Source organism: Nuphar pumila, chromosome 17, assembly GCF_984573655.1.
Source record: "Nuphar pumila chromosome 17, dmNupPumi1.hap1.1, whole genome shotgun sequence".
Taxonomy (NCBI): Eukaryota; Viridiplantae; Streptophyta; class Magnoliopsida; order Nymphaeales; family Nymphaeaceae; genus Nuphar; species Nuphar pumila.
Genome location: NC_143265.1, coordinates 15,414,460 through 15,436,625, shown reverse-complemented (window position 1 = coordinate 15,436,625; position 22,166 = coordinate 15,414,460). Strand labels below are relative to the sequence as shown.

At 34.6% G+C, this 22,166-nt stretch overlaps 1 protein-coding gene across 1 annotated transcript in view; it reads right to left on the bottom strand.

Annotated features, from left to right (window-relative positions):
* The window catches only part of LOC149811707 (Acyl-CoA N-acyltransferases (NAT) superfamily protein), a 29,924-nt gene extending 13,426 nt beyond the window's left edge, over window positions 1-16,498 (bottom strand). The window contains exons 1-2 of the mRNA XM_089992903.1: window positions 16,336-16,498; window positions 2,201-2,320 (exon numbers count right to left, since the gene is read on the bottom strand). Coding sequence (XP_089849029.1) covers window positions 2,201-2,320; window positions 16,336-16,498 — 283 coding nt within the window. The remainder of the gene's footprint in view (window positions 1-2,200; window positions 2,321-16,335) is intronic.
* Window positions 16,499-22,166: the final 5,668 nt, after the last annotated feature.

The following is a 22,166-nucleotide window of genomic DNA, read 5'->3' as shown; positions in this document are numbered from 1 at the left end:
GGATCTCACCAACCTAAACCAAAACCAAAGCACAACCAACCTACAACCCCGATGTAAGGCCTGAGCCTGACCTCATATGAGTGTAGCATAAGATGCAGGGAAAAAGAGCTAAAAAAGGAATAGTCAATGAAATAAATGAGAACCTACTAATGTTGTAATATCATGTGTTTTTGTATTGTGTTAGACTTAGAAATTTCTGAAAATTTGGCTAAGTGTTGTAGAAACATTGGTAAAACACTCGATGTTAGGTTATGATATGTGAGTCCGGGCTTGGCCCAGGTCTCATCAACAAGACCTAAATGAGCCAGTTAAAAAGGTGATAAAAACTTTTGTTTTCAACCTTTAAAAGCAAGCAAAATTTAGGCGAAATTCTGGTTAAATTCAGGCAAAATTTGGAGGCGAAAATCGAATTATATATCGTTAGATGCGCCTCGAAATTCTAAGTTTAATGTTATTTTATCTTTCTGAATTCGGGCTACGATTGGCCCGAAAATCACATTTTTTTAAAAAAAGGCCTGCTTCGATGGGACTGAGTTTGGATTGGATCTGATCTGATCTGATCCATATGATCCAAGTTAATATGGATTTGGACTCATTCCAAGACCCATATTAATTAGGATCTGATCCAGACCAGGTTCCATATGAATTTTGGATATGGATCTAGATCCAACGAAAATAAAGTTGGAAAATCAGTATAAAGGTTTGAAAAAATAATAAATTTTGAAATTTTAAGATAAGGAGCAGCTAGGGTTTCTAGAGGGGGTGTTTCCCTCTAGAAGAGTCCAATGTTACTATGAGATAAAAAAAAAAGTAAAAAGTAATTAGAAAAAGAAAGGGTTGGAAAAGTCAAAAAAGAAAGTTGAGAAAAATTAGGAAAGTGGGATTGAAAATAGAATGAAAACTCTATCTCCAAGCCCCCCACCCCCCCATATGAGAAACCCTAGAGGGGGCAACACCCTCTAGGGGCTCTCCATTATAAAACTTCAAAAAAAAAAGAACAAAGAAAGAAAGAAAGAAAAGAGAGAGAGAGAGCACTCGTGGGAGAGAGAAAGAGAGCTCGTGGGAAAGGAAGAGAAGAGAAGAAGAAAAAGGAAAAGGAAGAAGAGAAAGGAGAAGATCTATCTCCTTCTCCGGTCATCCGATGATTTCTCCAATCTTTTTCTAATTTCAACTAAGGTACGGGTTTTTCTTTTGATTCGAATGGGGAAAAAGAGCCTAAATCAGATTTATGTGATATTTTTGAAGGAAACCATGAATCTGATTTGGTTTTCTATGTTTAACGTATAAAAAATTGATATATACACGTCTGGTTATGTGTTTTTCAGATTTAAACCCTTTTTATGGCAAAGGCATGTTTTATTTATGATTAATGCACACACACACACACACACACACACATATATATATATATATATATATATATATATAATGTTGTGGTAGACCCGGTATGGGTCAAATTTGGCCCAAACCGTGGCTGTGATTCACATGGTCAGAAACAAAGACAAGAAATGATGAAAACTAATAAAAAATAAATATATAGATATAAACTGAAATAAAAAAGAAACATAAGAAAGCCAAAACAGAGAACACCCTGTTATTGCACAGATCAAGACAATGCACAAGACCTAGATGTCCCACCTGTATCTGTAATTTGAGGTAGTCCAACTAAGAAAAGCTGAAAGAGCTGAAAAACTAAGCATATCCTTGGATATCACTTCGAAAAATACTTCAATATTCACTACAAATACTAATCTCACTTCAGGTGAAGTTGGAGGACAAACATATCCAGCTTAACTTGTGCTATATTTTCACCGTATTATTACAGTAAAAAAAATGCCTATATTTAGCTTTTAGCACAAAGACACAACAATATCAAAGTTATAAACAGACCTAAGGTAAGTTCTATTATCAAAGCTATAAATAGACCTAAGGTAAGTTCTATTATCAAAGCATATTCTTGCAGTTCTCATATTCATTTAGGTTCATTTTGGATGATGACACACTCATATTATTGCAGTATGATACCCTATTCAAATGCCTAACTGCAAGACAATGAGCTTCACCTTAGATGATAGCAGATAAAAAAATATTGAAAACTTTTGAGAAGTGAACATCCTATCAAATATTGAAAGCTTTTGAGAAGTAAACATCCTATCAACAAAATAGCTCTGATGCAGCTGGTAGGAAGCCAGAAGCTCACCAATTCCTAGTCCACGATATGGAGCCAAAACACCCAATGTCATGATGTAAACACAAATTGTTCCATCCTTCTTTTCAAGGCGGCATGCAATTGCGCCAACACAAATGTCACCGTAGTAGGCTGCATAAATCACTATTTGCGTGTAAGCAGAACAGAAAATCAACAAATATCATGAAACACTATTTTTCCTTGAAACAGTATTCAACAGTAGTTGGTGATGAAGAACAGTGTAATGCCCATTTAAGAGCAGAGAAGATATAGAAAGGGTGACAGGTACTAAGATACATATTAATTAACATGATTATCTATTGAAAAGATAAAAAGCACCAAACAGATTAATTTCATTCTATGAAAAGAGGGATAAATTCATTATGAGGAATAACAGCAACATGAACTTCCTTGAATTCAATACCTACCAACTGAAAGAAAATTTTAAGGTACTTAGCAAATTATAAATACCTCAAATTTGTCCCATATAAATATATAACTCATCAAACTTCCCTACGATTGAAATATTTGAGTCAGCATGATCTTTTACTGAAAATGTGCCAGACATGGAAGAATTCACAAGTCCGCCAATGATTGCATTACGAAAAGAGGGGAATGTTATAGGAGAAGCATAACCATGCCAGGTCCAAATAATTATAACGTGAAGCATGTATATCATCATATTTTAGAAGTCACAAGTTTTTCAATGAGGTAAAGAATTTTTACCCTGGTTTTACACACTACAAAAGCTGATGTTCAGGTCTATTTTCATCATAAAAAATGAACATAAGGCAGGGCATTAGTCCAGCTTGCTCAGAGGCTACTCATGGCCTAGCTGGTTCAGATTGGGCCTAGGCCAGGCTTTTGGGCTGTGGCCCGGCCCAGTGAAAAGGTGGACCAGGCTTGACTGACCTATGGTCCGTCATCAGGCCAATCTAGGGTTACTGGAAGCACCAACAGGCATGGGTCCCCCAGAACACATTTCAGAAGCACAAAACACAGTGCTTCTGAAATGCCTGGGGAAGCACACGTTTTTTTTTACATTTCGTGCATCCCCACTGATAAGAAGAGCGCTTCCCTTTCCAAGGGAAATGTGGTTCCCTACTTCGGGAATCACATTTCTCCACAAAAGAGAACAACATTACCTAATAAGAGGAAACACGGTTCCCCTAGAATGGGAATCCCTAATAAGAGGAATTGTGTTTCCTTGCCCTTGTGATAGAAGTTTTTCCATTTTTGTCCTTGTTAAGATTATCTTTTGACCAAAAAATAAAAGAAAAAGAGTTGAAGTTAAAATATATAAAACCAAAATGGTGGGTTTGGGGCTTGCTCTTTCGATTTGAGAGAGGTATTGGCAAAGAACTCTAGGGTTTTTGGCTTTGTGTGATTTTCTGGCAACCTATGGTGGCCATTTTTCGGCGATTATCCAACGGCATGGGCTCTCTCTCTCTAGCATGTACATGTGCACGTTGTGACGATACGAGTCTTCTTCTTTTTCCTCCCTTCTGCACCATTTCAGTTTTCTTCTCCTTCTTCCCTGCTGCACCTTTGCACCACTGCACGTTTTCTTCTTCTTCCCTGTTGCACCTTTGCACCACTGCACATTTTCTTCTTCCTTCTTTACCTTTGCGCCACTGTATGTTTTCTTCTTCTTTTCTTCCCTGCTTCACCTTCTCACTACTGCACATTTTCTTCCTCCCTGCCTGTACCACTGCATGTTTTCTTCTTCTTCTTCTTTTGCTCTGTATATCTCTTCTTTTTTCCATTTTACAGTTTGACGTCTTGCTCTGCTTTTGTCTTTTTTTTCTGTTACGTTCTATAGCTTATGCTACCGCATTTTGTTGGTTTAATTTTTTGTTGAAAGGAACAACAAATAACAGAACAATAAAAAAAGTGCATGTAGTTACTTAATTGTCTATAAAGAAAAAAAAGGGCAAGCATTTTGTTATAGGTGCTTCAAAGTTTAAAGTTCAAAATGCAAACCAAATTGCAATTTGTTGTATCGGCATTTTCCCGTTTTATTTTGCCCTCTGTTTCTCTCTTGGTTTCATTTTCTATTGTAAATAAAAGAGAAAATATGAAAATAAAAGTGTAGGGGTTAATATATGAAGTTAGAAAAAAAAAAGAATACATTAGCTTGTGAAACATCCTGTAGTTAGAATTCTTTTAAAACATCTTGGTTGTGTTCATACAAAATATGCATAAACATATTTTTTGTTCCAAAACATATTTTAACACGTCCGCACACATTTACTAAAATGATAGATATACTAGTTTGATACCGATGTTTCAATGGCTTTCCTTCATAGTATTTCAAAGTGGATTTTTCTATTGAAAATCATATTTATTTTTCGAAATCATCACAAAAATAGTTTTAGAAAGAAAGTTTTTTTAATTAATAAAATCATCACATTTTTTTTTCGAAAATGTTGGTGCCTTAAATAACTATGACACCTAAAAGATTTTGAATGCAAGGAAAAATGTTTGGCAAGACAGAGCCTTTTTCACTTTTTGTTTTTTCAAAGTGCTGCGAATATCTTTTGAAAGTGTTGTTACTTACATTAATTTTGATTTCTAAAAGATTTTAATAGTGTATATTTTCATTTCAAATGTGTTTGTTCAAATTTTGGTCTTTCATTCGAGTTCTTAAAAATGCTTTAAATGCAAATAATATTCTGTTTTTAAAGTTTTCTTAAACTAGAACCAGAATTGAGTTTTCCAATGTTTTAGTTGTATTCATACAAAATTTTAGGAAAGTTATATTTTTATTGGAAAACAAATTTTAACCTTTTTACACATATTTGCTTCAATGTTTGTTTTATATACTAGTCTCAAATTAATGTTGGCAACAAATTTTAATTTAGGAAATTTCGAACATAGTGACTTTTTCTGTTTAATGAAAATATTTATTGAAAAGAAAAAATTTGAAAACCTTTTAGAGTGGTGAAGCAGTTTGAACGAATGGCTTATTAGAGTTCTTTTTGACCAAACATGGTGCAAATTTTTCGAAGATGTTCTTATTTTGGTCTTCCTTTGTGGTTGCTTTATTTTGAAATATTTAAATGTCATTTTGTCGTGATTTCCTTTTGTGTAAGGTATCTAGTTTTAAAGGTTTGAAATGTTTGAGTTGTATTCGTATACAATTTGCAGTTATTTTTTATTGAAAAATGTAGTTTTTAAATATCCTAGTTATATTCAAATAAAATATGGATAAACGTATTATTAGCTCAAAAACATATTTTAAGACACCAACACATTATTGCTAAAGTGGTTTATTCACCGAGGACATAGCATTGGATAGAAATGATTGGAGGAGAAGGATTCATGTGGAAGACCCAGAATGATTTTCTTTTTTTGGTTCATATCGTCGACCCCAATTGTTTTGGGATGAAGGCGTAGTTGTTGTTGTTGTTGACATTAGCTTGTGAAAAACTTTTCTTTTTTCTATTATCTTCCTTTGTGGTGGTGCAAAAGCAGCAAAACATTTGAGACAATTGCTTTTACTTGACTGGATTCTAGAATGATGCATCAAGTAATCAACTTAGTTTTGTTTTGACTTTTGAGTTTTTGACATCAAAAATTGAAAATACATGGCATGTTGTCAACACTCAACGGTCAACACACACAATTACTTATATTTATGCATACTTTGTTGGTTTATGAATTGTGATATCTATGTCACACACACACGTACATCATTGCACACAGGCCCACACACACGTGCTTGGTGCTTCGTGAATTGTGAATTTTGATATTTATGAATTGTGACATTTGTGAATTGCTATAGTGTCAGTTATACACATGTTTGTTGTTCCGTGACTAATATATGTACATGTGTTGTTATTTTTTTTAAATGTTAGACTATGTTCTACTAATTGATGCATGTATGTATACTTTCTTGGCAGGTATATCTGGTTGTTCTTTACTTCCCTAATGGTTCTCATAGATGACGAGTCATACACTTATGACGATGAATCTCCTCAAAACTTGGAGCATGATTCTACTAGTGAGAATCAAAGAAATGACAAAGAGCTTGTTGGCTATCAATATGAGTTTGAGGAAGGGGATGGAAATTACTTTGATGATGAAGATGAAATAGAGAGTATGAATATGAAGACCCATAACCACCTAGCATGCATAAACAACAATACTATGGCAGTATGTGTGGAAATAGAAGAAAAATGAAAAAGGAAATCATGGTGGAACTCATGTATTCAAATACAAACATCGTGGAAAAATCTATTATGTATCATGTACTCATGCCTTTGCACATTTCATAGAAGTTCTCAAAGGAAAAAGTGTTGGGATTGCTCTTTGTCCCAAGGTTTCCAAGGACAAAGAGTTGATAAAAAAAATAAAAAAGCAAGTCCAACAAGTAGAAGTTTCATCATGTTCTATTTAGTTAAGAAGGTCAACGGTGGATAAGTCAAAGCCTGCAACTTCATCTTTTTTTGCAACCAGTGAGAGTGTTGTTGATATCCTTGAGACATTTAAGAAGGTAGAAAGAAAAGATGTAGATCATAAAGTCTTCAGATTCTTATGTGAAAATGGGATCCCTTTTAATGTGCTTAGATCATATATTGAGAGGAGATGATATTCGCATTTAGTAGAATGTCAGGACATAAGCATCCATCATATGAAAAAATCAAAACTACATTGCTTGACAATGAGAATGTGTGTTTATAAAGAATTAAGTGAGTTTTGGAAAATATTTGAAGAGTTTGGGGTCTCTATTGTCTGAGATAGTTGGATAAATATAAAAAAAACACTTAATAAATATAATGGCATCCAACTATTTTGGGTTGATGTTCTTATATGCAAATGATTTTTCTGATGTGTAACAATCTACTGCAAATATTACTGAATTTCTAAAAAATTGATTTAGAATAGTTGGGTTTTCTAATGTGGTGCAATTGATTAAAAATAATCCAGCAAATTGCAAGTTGGTTGGCAAAGAATTAAAACAAATATATAAGTATATTTTTTAGTCACCTTGTGTTGTGCACACGCTCAATTTGATCTTCAAAAATCTAGATTGCAAAGACAAGGTTTGCTTCACATTATACTACTCTAAAGCGCCTACCTGATGTAAAGGAGAGTTTAAGGCTTATTGTCATATCAAATAGATAGAATGAGTGAAAGCAGTCATGCAATGATGAAATTATAAAAATAAGAGTTATTACAACAAAGACTAATGTTCTATCAGAAGGATATTGAGATTTTGTTTGTTTATCATTGTTGATTACAAAACTCATCTATAAGATGATCAAATTTACTGATAAAAAAGGTCGCTTGATTGGTGAAGTGTATGAAAGCATGTATAGTATGTTAGGGGAGATAATAGAAAATTTGAAAAGACAATATGATTTGTATGAGAAAATGGGATAGAATGAATGTGCCACTTCATAGCCTAACCCACATGCTTATGCCGAAGTATTATGAGCCAAAATTGTTAAAAATATAAATATATAATTATATATAATATAATAATATAATATTTTATTTATTTATTTATATTTTTTATTTTTGTCTAGTTCGATTTGAACTAGACTTTAAACTAGTCAAGATCCAACTAGATCTTGACTAGTTGGTATAGCTGTTGGAGCTAGTCCAACGACTACAAATAGAGTCGTTGAACTAGCTCTAGCGACTCTCTATGAGAGCTCTTCCCTCCCACTCTCTCATTGTATATAAATAGAGGTGATCCCCTATCCTTTGTAGCAATGCTTCTTAAGCATTTTCATATGAAATAAAAGTTTATTATTTTATCTTTGTGTTATTCCTTTTATACCTTTTTGTGGGTTATGATTGTAATATCTTTAATAGACACCGATTATAAGCATTTGCACTTTCGTGGAAGATTTTCATTTCCTTACATGGTATCAAAGCTTGGAAGCTTCTAGATCTTGGAGAGTTTTCACCTTGTTTTCCATGCCACTTTAGCAAAAGTTGATTCATCTTCTTGTTAGTGATTCAAGTGCCTTTTTTTGAAGAAAAGAGACGTTTTGGAGGATCGTTGGCTACTCAAGATTGTGATTGTGCTCTTGTCCATTCATTTCTCTTTCTCTTTCTCTTTCTCTTTCTCTTTCTCTTTCTCTTTTTCTCCTTTTCTCTTTTCTCTCTTGTCATTTTTCTTTTCTTCTTTACCTTTGTAAAAATGGATGACAATGATAAAGTCACCATCATGCCCGTCAAATTAAATGATACTAATTATGTGATGTGGGCTTCAATCATGAAGCATCACATTTGGGGAAAAGGGTTGTGGAGAATAGTAGATGGTTCTGATTCGAAACCTAAACTAATTCTCACAAAATTTGAAAATGAGAAAGAGGTGCCTCTCATGAAAGGAGAGAAAGATAAAGCACTAGCCACTTATAAGAAAAAGTGGAAAGAATGGAGGATAGGGCATGCCAAAATCATGTCATGGCTAATTAATAGCATTGACATCAAGAAATGCTCTAGTTTAGCCAAATTCGAGCATGCCAATAAGGCTTAGGAATATCTTAAAAATATGTATTCCCTTAAAGACATTGCACATATATGCAATTTGCAAGATAAAGTTCGGACTTTGACTCAAAAAGATAAAAGTATTAAGGAATATTATAATGAGTTGGCCGAACTTTGGGAAGAGTTGGCTCTTCCTGAGCCAAAGTGGCATTGTCCCGAAGATATCGAGCTTCGCCAAAAACAACTCGATATGTAATATTTTTACCAATTCATAAATGGTTTGAAGCCGAAATTTGAAACAACCAAATCAGCCATTTTACATAGAGAAAAATTCTCTCTATTATTGACACCATTGAGGAGCTAACTATGGAGGGAAATAAGCTCAAGAAGAATACTCCAAAGCAAGAAGACAATTTTGTTCTAGCCGTATCTAGACCGGGAAATTATATGGGAGCTTATAAACCGCCTCATTTTAATAGGCAAAATAATGATTATGAAAAAAGAAAAGTCATTTGCCACCATTGCCATGAACCGGGACATTATAGGCCCCAATGTCCTAAATTAAAGAGAAGAGAAGAAAAGAAGGTTGCATATGTTGGTTCATCACAAGAATCAAAAGATCAGATCAATGGAGATGCACCTGTATCCATGGCTCAATTAATGGAAATCCTTTAATCTCTTCTCAAATGAGCATCTTCCTCAACTGAAGCCTCAACCGGAGCCGTTGTCTCATCTTTCTCCAATTCTGGTAACTTTCCTTGGCTCCTTGACTCTGGTACTTCTTTTCATATGACTCCAACATCAATAATTTGTCTGAATGTCTTAACAATAACTCAAGTGTGTCAAATGTTTTCACAACTGATGGAATATCTCTTTAAAATAAAAGAATAATTTTTTTTTAAATCTTTAAAAATTCAAAAAATTCTTTATTCCAAAAGTTAGATATATTCTCAAACTAAATCTAAACCTTTTATCTGTCTCTCAATATGGGTATAACATCTCCTTTTCTTCTCATGGTTGTTGGGTACAGTATCGTCAGTCAAAGAACTTGATTGAGGAAGGCCATAGAGAATGACTATTATATTAATTTTTTGGAATTACTCAAGAATGCATTTTGTTATAATGTTCAGAAACTAGAATTGGATCAATAGCACAAAAGACTTGGCCATCCTCGTATATTTAAAATCCAATACTTTCCAAGTTTAGGAAAATTTTGTAATTTTGAAAGTTTTGCTTGTAAAGATTGTATTCTTGGTAAAATAAAAAGATTACCATTTCATGATAGAACTTTTGTTTCAACAAGACCACTTGAGTTAATACATTCAGATGTTTGGGGTCCTGCACTAGTCATATCAAAAGGCGGATATGCATATTATGTAATCTTTTTTTATGACTTCTCTAGGCATACTTAAATCTACTTCCTTGAGCATAAATTCAAGGTTTTTTTGCATTTTCAAACATTTCATAAAATGGTTAAAAACAAATTTAAAAATGATATTTTCATTTTTCACACTGATTCAGGAGAAAATTTATGTCAAAAGAATTTAAAGACTATCTCAATTTACATGGCATCACACATCAAAGATTTTTTCCACACACACACCACAACAAAATGGTTTGGCCAAACGAAAACATCGACACATTATGGAAACCACTAGGACTTTATTAATAGCAAATCAAGTTACAAAAGAATTTTGGGCAGAAGCAACCCTAACTGCTACCTATCTCATTAACCGAATGTCATCTTCTTCTTTGAAAAATATAACTCCAATTGGAAAACTTGTCAAATTATCTCCTGATTACTCTAGATTAAGAATTTTGGATGCAAATATTTTGTTTTCACCAACAAAAATGATAAACTCTCTCCTTCTGTCATTCCGTGTGCCCTCTTAGGTTATGCAGATAATAAAAAAGGCTATAGGTGTTTTGATTTTAAAAATAGAAAATTGTATGTATCAAGAAATGTATCTTTGAAAAAGGGAAGTTTTTTTTTATTTTGAAAAAACAAAGGAAGTAACCGAATATTCTTTTTTAATAGATTTGACTTTGAAATCTGATGGATGTGACCATGAATACGATGTAGATGATGGTCAAGGTACTATTGATTTTGAACATAATGTTGCTAATGAAGAGCAAACTCATAGGGACACTAGTTTACAATACTCAAGACGTAGAGAATCCAATCTTTCATGTGCATTGAAAAAATATTCTGAAGCACAAACCAGAAGGTCATCCAGAATTTCTAAACCTCCCAGAAAATTTGTATCATACGAATCATTTTCATCCATATATAAGGCATTTATTGCATTAATACACTCATACGTAGAACCTTCATCCTATACTCAAGCCAAAAACCATACAGAGTGGGTAGAAGTCATGAAGGTAGAATTTCAAGCATTAGAAAGGGCTAACACCTGGACTATTCAAGATATTCCACAAGGAAAGAAACCTATAGGTTGTAGGTGGGTTTATAAAGTTAAAACCAAGAGTGACGAAACTCTTGAAAGGTATAAAGTCATTTTAGCAGTCAAGGGGTATTCCAAGAGTATAACATCGATTACGAAGAAACTTTTGCTCTAGTTACCCGGATGACCACCGTCAGGATACTAATAGCCTTAGCCTCTATTAGAAAATGACTCATATTTCAAATGGATGTCAAAAATACTTTTCTCAATGGAAAGCTAATTGAAGAAGTTTATATGGAAGCACCTCATGGTATTAGTATTCCTAAGAGTAAAGTTCTTTGTTTAGAAAAGGCTCTTTACGGTCTTAAACAGGCACCAAAAGCCTAGTATGACAAGTTTAGTCATGTTATGCTTGATATTGGATTTAGAACTTGTTTGACTAACATTGTTTTATTTATTAAGATTTCTGATGCAGGGATTTTTCATCTTCTTCTTTATGTGGATGACATGATCATCACCGGAGGCGATAAATAGGGAGTTGAAAACATTAAAAAACTTCTTAAAAATCATTTTAAAATGACTGATTTAGGTTTATTGAGATATTTCTTAAGAATTGAAGTTGCTTATTCCCCTCGAGGTTATTTACTATCTCAATCTAAATTTGCTTTTGATATTGTTTCTAGGTCTGAAATTACAGATGACAAGAAAGTGAATACTCCAGAAGTTGTCAACATTAAAATGAGAATCGATGGTGAAGAACCTCTTGATGATCCCACTCCTTATAGACAACTTATTGGAGTATTTTCCTATCTTTCAATTACTAGACCTGATATAACACACGTTATACACACAACTAGTCAGTTTTACCACGCTCTCACTTCTGATCACATGAGAGCAGTTTTGCATATTGTTAGATACATTAAGTCCTCCCTTTTACGAGGCCGCTTTTTGTCTGCTTTATCTTCATTATATTTAATTGTTTATACTAATGCTGACTGAAAAGGTGATTGTTAAAATACATATGTATATATATATATGTATAAAATACTTGAGAGGGGTATTTTGGTCATTTCACATAGTTGTTTCTAGAAACAATTGTTTTATTAAGTCTTTTTCTACTTCTTTATTTTTATTTTCCCTTTTTCCTTTTTTAGAAACCTTTTTTTATTACATCATAAGGAGGTCCCACATAGAGTCATTGGGGGCTCCCAACAACACTATCGGGAGCCCCCAATGGCCCCCTTCTTGTGGTCCTTTTTCTTGTATAAATAGGGGTCACTCCCCCATGTATTTGTCATGCTTTTAAGCTCCCATTCAATAAAGCTTTTATATATTTTTATGTGTAGCCTTTTGAAGGCCTCTTGTATTGTCCTTTAGTGGACTATTTCTATATTCCCTCTTGTGGGCTAGTGCTTGTCCATTATTGGACCTTGTGAATGCATTAAGCATTCTTGTTATACATTTCCGCATATTTCATTACATGGTATTAGAACCATACGATTCTTGAAAGTTGAAAGCACGACATTACGCTCCATTCTTCCTCTCATACTTTGTTGGTGCAATGGAATCCAAAATCGACCTATCCTTCAAGCTCAATGGAAAGAACTACATGATGTGGGCATCCACAATGGAGAATAATCTCAAAGGTAAGAAACTTTGTACTTATGTAGATGCCTTTTATTTACATTATCAGTTATCATTTGCATGGTTTGTTTCATATGTTGTGATTTTTTTTAGAATTTTTGCTATTTTTTTAATATTTTTCTTGATTTTTTGAATTTTTTTTTTGATATTTTACGATACGATACGATATGGTGTTACTTTGGGCCCGACCGATATGGGTAACAATACAATACTTACACCCTTGGTTTATAGCACATATAGCTACATTCATAATGTCAAAAGAAATATGTTGAATAAAAATAGTGTTGATACCTTGTGTATATCCATTCAAATCTTTGATTAATTGATAGGTATAATTAAAATATTACTTTAATCTATGAAACAAAAAAAATATAATGTTTACCTTGAGAAACTCGTTTGACCCCTCTTGGTGATGAGATCTTAAGATATTCTGGCTCATAATACTTGGGCATAAGTATGTAGGCTAGACTATGGAGTGGCAGATTCATTTTATCACATCTACTGAGACAATGTTATTAATCTCTTGATACAAATCATGTTGACCTTTCAGATTGTCTTTTATTTCCCACAACATACTATTTATGCCTTCATACACTTCACTAATCAAGGGACATTTTTTATTAATGAATTTGATCATCTTATAGATGAGTTTTGTAATCAACAATACTAAACGAATAGAATCTCAATATTCTTCTGATAGGACAATAGTCCATCTAATAGTCATTATTTTCATAGTTTCATTATTACATGATTGCTTCCAACAATTCCATCTATCTGATGTGACAGTAAACCTCAAATTATCCCTTACATCAAGCAAGCACTTCAAAGTAGTATAATATGAAGCAAACCTTGTCTTTGCAATATTTATTAGCTCTAATTTTTCATTGCTTCTGAAGATTGCTAATGCTTTTGAATGATTTGTTATATACTTCACAATTTTCTTACTCTATGAATATGTCTCATCTAACTAAGGAAACTTTCGTGCTAGATTCGTGAAGATTAAATTGAGCGTGTGCACAACATATGGTAACAAAAAATATACTTCTATATTTATCTTAATTATTCGTCAACCAACTTGCAATTTACTGAATTATTTGTAATCACTTGCACCACATTAGAAAGCCCAACTATTCCAAATCCAGTTTTTATAAACTCGGCAATATTTGCAACAGATTGTTGCACATCAGAAAAATTACATCAACCCAAAATAGTTGGATGTTGATATATTTATCAAGAGCTTGTTTTTACATTTATCCAACCATTTGACACAATAAAGACCACAAACTCTTCAAACATTTCCCGAAACTCACTTAATTCTTTGTAAACACACTCCTTCTCATTGTCAAATAATGTAGTTTGAGTTTTTCATATGATGGAGGCTCATATCCCGACATTGTACTAATTGTGAATATTATCTGCTCTCAATATGGTAATCTAAGTACGTTGAAAGGGATCCCATTTGCACATAAGAATCTGATCACTTTATGAATATGATCTATATCCTTTCTTTCTTCTACCTTCTTAAATATGCCACGGATATCAACAACACTCCTACTAAATGCAAAAGAAGATGTATGAGTTGTAGGCTTTACTTCAGCTTATCCACCTTTGAACTTTTCAAGTGAATAGAACACAATGAAGCTTTCACTCATCGAACTTGCCTTTTTATTTTCTTCATCAACTCTTTATCCTTGGAAACCTTGGGACAAAGAGCAATTTCAGCACAACTTCCTTTAGGATCTCTCATGAAATGTGCAAAGACACAAGTATATGATCCATGATACATATTCCCATAATGTTTGTATTTGAATGCATGAGTTCCACCATGATTTCCTTTTCCACTTTTATTCTCTTTCTACACATGTCGTCATAGTATTATTGTTTTATGCATGATAGGTGGGTCTTCATCTTCATACTCATCTATTTCATCTTCATCAACAAAGCAATTTTCATCCCTTTACACAAACTCATATGGATAGTCAACAAGTTCTTTGTCATTTCTTTGATTCTCACTAGTAAAATCATGCTCTAAGTTCTGGCGAAATTCATCATCATAAATGTCTAACTCATTGTTACGCAAATTGGAAGATATCTTGCTGGCCAAGGCTAAAATCCGATGACCCACATTTCCTTCTTGAGATAAACCATGCTCCTTAGATCCATTTGTTGGCAGATTACAACCTATAATAATCTCATTAAGATATCCACTCTCCTTATTCATTAGGATCAGCCTCCTCAATAGTCAAACTTATCATTCTCCTCAATAGTCAACTTATCCCTATCATTCAAGTCATCAGTTTGATTTGCTTGAGGACTCCTAACATACAAAGGCATAGAGCCCCTAGAATCACCATAGGAGCCACATCAGCTGCAGGATCAACTTCAAGAAAATCAACTTCTTGCTGCATACCTCCCTCGTTGGAATTACCAGATCCAACAACATCTACCGGATTCTCCAAGTTTAAATCAAACTGATTGATTTGTTGGGCCAAATTAGCAAATTCAGGCTGAGTTGACAAGTTTACTGCAACATCAACTTCACAAGATGAATGCAACCCCAAAACTGAATCTAAAGTCTTAGAATTCCAATCAAATTTAAAACAATGAAGCCCTTCATCATTAATAAGTGGATTAAATCAGGGATTGTTACTATTGGATAAAATGTCTTTCTGTTCATCATTGATTCGTGATCAGTTTATTGGTGGCAATTGGCATTATGCTCGAGTTCTCCTTCAAGTGCCTATCAATTCTATCATTAAAGAAAACATCTCAATATGTATTGGTGATCAGTTTTTTGGAGATATTTCTATTAGGTTTGAAGGATCAATTAGATTCTGTTCTAACTTGATCCAGGAATCATGATGTCAAGTCTTGTCCTGTAAAATCTACTAAGACTGATTTGCACCATAGTGGTTGGGATTAGTCTCAGCAGAATAGGAGAAAAGCATCGTATAGGTGGATGCTAAAGAAAGCTGTGAAGCCTAATGGTGCTCCTGTGAATAAATGTTCAGTCTTGGATTCGTCAGTAACAAACCCTGAAGAGTTGATTCAAGAGTCTGCACGAATGGCTTTCTCCTATTAGACAATAACTAATAGCAAATGCCTTTCTATTAGACATCATTTATTGAATACAATGAATCAGTAATTTCCATTTCACATTTGTTCTCTCAATCATAACGATCCATTAGACAATAACTAATAGTAGCAACTGCCTGTTAACTTCAGTTTAAGCGTCTCTCCACCATGCCACCAGAACATCACCCATTCTCAATTAAGACGTTTATCATAATAAGATTATATTCTGAAGGCATTCTTAGTTAGAGATTCCAACTTCTTCTCTCTTCTCAACTGCTTGATAGAGAACCAAACTCGAAGTACAAATGTTAAAGAGACCCTTTACCAAAATGGGTACATCCCCGAACCACTATTGGGTTGGTACTTATCATTCATACTATTTCTCTAATTCCCACCCATCCTAAAATAATAAAACCCTCTGCAAGGGCTGTAGGTCTTTTGTTCAAACGTCTATGGCTTTAGAGAAGTTCGTTCACCACCGAACATTTTCGCGGTAAATTTACCACGGTGGGAAAAACTAGATGTAACCCAACAAAATACAAATGCCTAGAGAGAGAGAGAGAGAGAGAGACGAACCGAGCTTGGTGAATTCGCCGGAGGAGAGGGCGTCGGCGTAGTACTTGTCCGTGTAGCGGACGGGGAAGAGAACGGTGTTGAGCTTCTTGAGCTGCATCACGTTCTTGTCCCTCACACCGTCTAGAGAGATGCCGCTGGACTCCCTCCCACCATCACCACCCATCCCCCTCCCCTTCTTCTTTCTTCTTCTTTTTGCTGCTCCTTTTTTCCCTTATTCTGGTCTCTCGAAAGTCGAGGCCAACACCAATGGTGATGAAGGAGCGAAACTGCCTAAATTTAAAATGGTTTTTTGCAAAATAGTTCCTCCCTATCGGCGTTTTGCAAAATAGCTTCTGCTTTATGATATTTTGCAAATTGGACTCCACCTTTTCATCAACCCTTGAAAACTAGTCCTTGAGATTAACAGCCGAAGTGATGGTTTTGCTCTTATAAAAGGACTATTTTGTAAAAAATGAATAAACATAAACTAATTTGTAAAAAGTAAATGAAAAATGATTGTTTTATCCTCATCAAGGACCATTTCGCAAGAAAACATGTAAAGCGGTTGAGAAGTTATAACGTACATTTTTCCTAACACATAACCATGGTCAATGCCTAACAGTAAGTTGCAGGGATGGCAGTGGACCGGGGCGGAAGCCAAGGTCTCCACCCCCGCCTCAAAAATTTAACCTTCATCGGTGGTCCATCCTCATCCTCGTGGCTTGGGAGACTTTGGACTTCCACCCCTGCCCTGTCTCAAAATATTAATCTCCGTCCCCACCCCCGCCTCGCCACCGCCCCCACCACATCCCCGCCCTGTCACCGCCGGCCTTCACCGGAGCCGTTCTTTGTAATCAGAGGGCGACAACTCAGTTTTTTTTTTCAGGCTTTTGATTTCCGAGAAATCAGAAACCGAAATGGCCCTTTGTCTTCCACCGACAGATCGGTGATGGCAAACAGTGGTCGTCGTCACCATCGACCAATCTTCACAGTCGGCTACCTAGGTTGGCGACCGACAGCCATGATTGGTTGCCGATGGAATGGTTAAAAAAAATGGCAACCCTTTTTTTTGTTTAGAACCCTTTACCTTTCATGGTGTTTGCTGGGGAGGTGAGGCGACTGACGATCGCCAGTGACCTCGTCAATGCCGCTGGCAGAGCAGGGGCATCGTCGTTCATCGATGGTGTTTTCAGCCAGCCTCGGGATCGGGTGGTCGATGATGGAACCCCTTCGTTAGAAGGGGGTTTCTGCCGTGGATCGTTGGCGGCCTCACCGGCACCGTTGGCTGCAGAGAAGGGTAGCCAGATTTTTGTCATCACCGAACCGTTGTGCTAGCCGAAACCCCAAACCCATTTGTTGGTTGGGTTTTCTCGCTAGAGTTTCTGCAGTTGGGTTGTCGTCGGGACAGGGGGTTGTCTTTCGCAGGGGATCACCGATTCACCGGCAGCCTCACCGACAACATTTCGTGTAATCGGGAGGCCGATGGGGCTTCTGGCTGCAACTTCTCAAAGATGGTATAAGAAAATAAAAAAACCATTTGCCTTCTCTCCCTCCTCTGGACGGCGGCGGCTCCGACTGATAAAATATAAGGTTAGGGTTAGTAAGAGGAGTATTTATATTTTGTAATTTTATTTTTTATTTAGGGTATTTTAGTAATATTATTAACGGGGCAAGGCGGGGCATGGATGGGGCGGGACGGGGGCAAGTGTCAGTCCATCCCCACTTCCATCCCCGCACGAGGATGAATTTTAACCTTCATCCCCACCTCCATCCCCATTTCATGCCCTCCATCCCCGGTCCAAACGGGACGAGGCGGGGCCCCGCTTTCCCCCGGTCCACTGCCATCCCTAGTAGGTTGACGCCAACCTAATGGAATGACTATTTTGCACTAATGGTGCCATGGATGGGACCGATTACGGCATGTACTATTTTGTAATTCACCACTAAAATGGGTAAAATAAAAACATTTATCTGAGAATAACTTACTAATATACAAAGCCTTGAGCTCCAAGATCATAAAGGAGGAAAGCCTCACTGTCACATTTTTTAGAGAGCCTTGAAGGCCTTTGGGTGACGAATTAGGTGGGGCCCACTAGCCAAGGGAGGCTTATAGAGGAGATGCCCATGTGGGACACACTTAACTTTGATGAGGGGGGTGCCAAAGGGGGTTCCACTTGAATGAAGTGGCTGCTGAGGTGGTGCATGGATGAGGTAATTGCATGACATGGCTGATGTCCCATGTGGCTGAGGTGATTTATACTATTTGGAGTACGAATCCAGATCGACTTGGCTTAGGTCCGTTTGAATGATTTGGATCTTCAAAGTTGGATCGAGCTCACCTAATACTTTGTATGCATCAAACAACTTAATAAAATGCATGATATTACGCACTTTCCCAACATAACAAAATATTCTTATTTTAAAACTTTTTCTAACAATTTTAATGCAGAACTTAGTTGATTCTTTTTTATCCTAGACTTGGTTGATTATATTTGGGTATACCCAAAAGGTATCTTGTCAAATTTGTGAAAAGGTCATCGAAGGTTGGCAACTAGATCCTAATCTCCCTTGGTTTAACCAGGTTTTGCACTATCTAAAGTGGAAAAACTGCCTAACATATTTGGATTGATCCATGTCTTTGGAGTCAAGACTATTGATGCAATTGGGTGAGGTAAACTTGAACCTAAGTGATTAGACTGAACCAAAACATTTTTTTATAGACACTAGTGATTCTTGTAATCTTTTTTTGCTTCATTCCGATGAAGTTGTGATATCCTTCTCATTGACATCTCTAGTTAGATTGAAATGTGAGTTCCATACAAACAATATATATATATATATATATATATATATATATATATATATATATATATATATATATATATATATATATTGTTTTGTTTTATTTCAAACTTCTTTCTTTTATTGTAGATATGAGCATTTAATAGCTTGCAATATGTGTTTGGTTGTTGTTGTGGATGTTTTATGTCTATTTTTTTATGTTTTTTAAATATTTAACACCCAATTTACTATTTAAGGTTTACTATGTTTAGGATTGTTTTATATATATATATATATATATATATATATATATATATATATATATATATATATATATATATATATATATATATATATATGTTGGTTTTGTAGATGATTTATGTTTGTTTGCTTGTCCTTCATTTAACATTCAATGATTTTGTCATATATATATGCATATTTTTTATTTCATTATGAAATTTTTACTTTTTTTTATAATTATAGCATTTAATAGCCTTGTAGCGTGTGTGTTTGATTATTGTTGTAGATGTTTTATTTAATATTTGGCACCATATTTACCATTTAGGGATTACTATGTTTAGGGTTTTATATATATTAGGGTTATAGATGATTTATATTTGTTTGATTGTCTTTTATTTAATATCTGGTGGTTTTGTCTTGATGTAATAATGTTGGGGTTGACCATGCATAAGCATTGAATAGAGGTTAGGTGATTATTATGGGTAGTTTAGTTTTCAAACGAGTTATTATCGGTAGTTTTGTTAATTGAATGTATGAAGGGTATATAGGTGGTCTTTTCACACATGTTATTTTTATTATATGAAAGATATTTTGTGTGGTTGGTATAGATAGTTAATGGTGACTTTTTAAAGTGGTTAAAGTACCCTAATATAACACTGATCACTCTACTTGAAGATCTCTATTGGTCTAAAAAAACTAGTAGCTTTAAAGAATTTATAGCTTTGATGTCTTATAAAATCAGATATGCTGAAAAGTTAATGAGTGTCTAGTACAATTATTCTCCTAAAGTAGGTAACCAACATAAATGGATAGATATTTTGGACAATGGTGATATAGAGTCAATGTTATTTAGTTGTGTTGTTTACTTAGTTGCTCACAAAGTTAAAGAAGTTGCTTCCAAAAATAAATAAAAAGTAGTTGATGAATAGAATGATGAGAATCTTGTAAAGAATCTATATATATATATATATTTCAGGCACCATCTATCGAGCTCAATCCTTTGGTGAATATTCAACTATTTTAAATAGTGGGCGATATTGATGTCACAAACATTGAGCTCTGGCACATGGAGGACATGCAGTTGCCTTGGCCAATTATGGATATAGATGTTCGGTGTACAAGCTATGAATAACTTTCATAAACAATTGATGTTGTATATGATAAGGGGATCACTGCAAAGAATGTAGAACTTCGTAGGTAAACCAGTGCTACTGATCTTTATTGTATTAATTTGGATAACATATAACCTTCAATGATAAATGACATAACCATGTATAAGTTGTTGGACTTTGTAATGTATGGTTGAAATATATGTATGATGATGAAGGTGTTATTTTTATGATTAATCTTGAAAGTTGAAAATGCAAGAATGTTGCATGCATAGAAGCAAAAGACAAAATGTTACACATGCGATTTTATTTTAATTTAACTTTTAAATTTTTTGTTAAAATCAGCTAATTCAGGTGATATTCGAGAGTATATATTGACTCAACAATGTTTTGGACTCAAACCAGGATCCATGAGAGGATCGGAGGGGTCATGCCCAACCCAGTGGGGTACCAGGTACGGTTAGGGTAGCTCACAGGGGTTAGGGGTGACACATGACTATTTTGGATCTTGGATGAGTTAGGTTTAGATCCAACATTGAGTTTGGATCTAGTATTATTTTGGATCTTATGTTTAGATATGAATCTTTAATTTGGTTTTGAATCTGAATCTTTTTGTTTGGTTCTTAGATCCGACCCAACTAGGTTTTGGGATATGAATTGGGTTTTTGGATCTGGATTATTGTTGAATTTGGACCCAAGTGGGATCCACTTCATACTTTAGAGAGTCTTTTAAAACCCTAGAAGGCTCTAGAGAGGGTGGGGCGCCCATTCCTAGTAGATCCATGATTTATTAAATTAATTAGTAATTAAGTAAGATTAAAATATTAGTTAATTAAATAAATTACTTAATTAATTAAGAGATTAGTTAGTATGTTTTTAATAAGACTCTTAGGGATGAGCCTTAATTAGAATACCATTAGGGTTGAAACTCAAAGGAGGGGGATGCCCCTCCCTTGTTGGGTTTTCTAATATAAACACATAAAAAAAAAAAAGAGAAAGATCTATTTCTTATTATTTCTTCTTCTTCCTATTCATTCGTTCTTCTTTCTTGGAGATTTTTCAACAGTCATTAAAGCTTCTTTAAGGTTCTAAGATGGGAGACAAAGGCCGGTCTATATTCAAGAACCCGATTAAGGTAGGATTCAACCTACACATAGCATAGATCGAATGCAAATACATAAACCATGCGTCTTGTCGATTCTACAGGCTGATCCAGGGTGGATCAAATCTGGAATAGTTTTGAAAGTGTTTTTAATTCATTACCATTTTTAAAAAAAAAAATCTACAAAATCATTTTTGGTAAATATATGCCCAGACCGCTAAACTAAAAAATTGGGTAATCTGAAACACATAGTTTTGTGTTTCTACGTAATTTTAGATAATTAAATCTTTGTTTTCAACATGAATGGATGTATATTTGCTTTCTTGCATGTGTTTACATTATGAATCATATCTTTGTAAATTTATTTTATGTGTTTCATGGTGTTTTCACATGCTAGCATCTTAAACTAGTTTTATGCAAAAATCATGATTTGTTTTGATAGTTTCGATTACAAGGCATGTATAATGATTATATAACATTTTTTTATGACTATAGATGATATTTAGATATTGTCCATGGGTTGATGCATGATTAAAAATCATTATTTCATGATGATGCTTGAGTTTTCTTGGTTTTCTCATAATTTATATTATAATTTTCATATTTTCTTGATGTTCTTG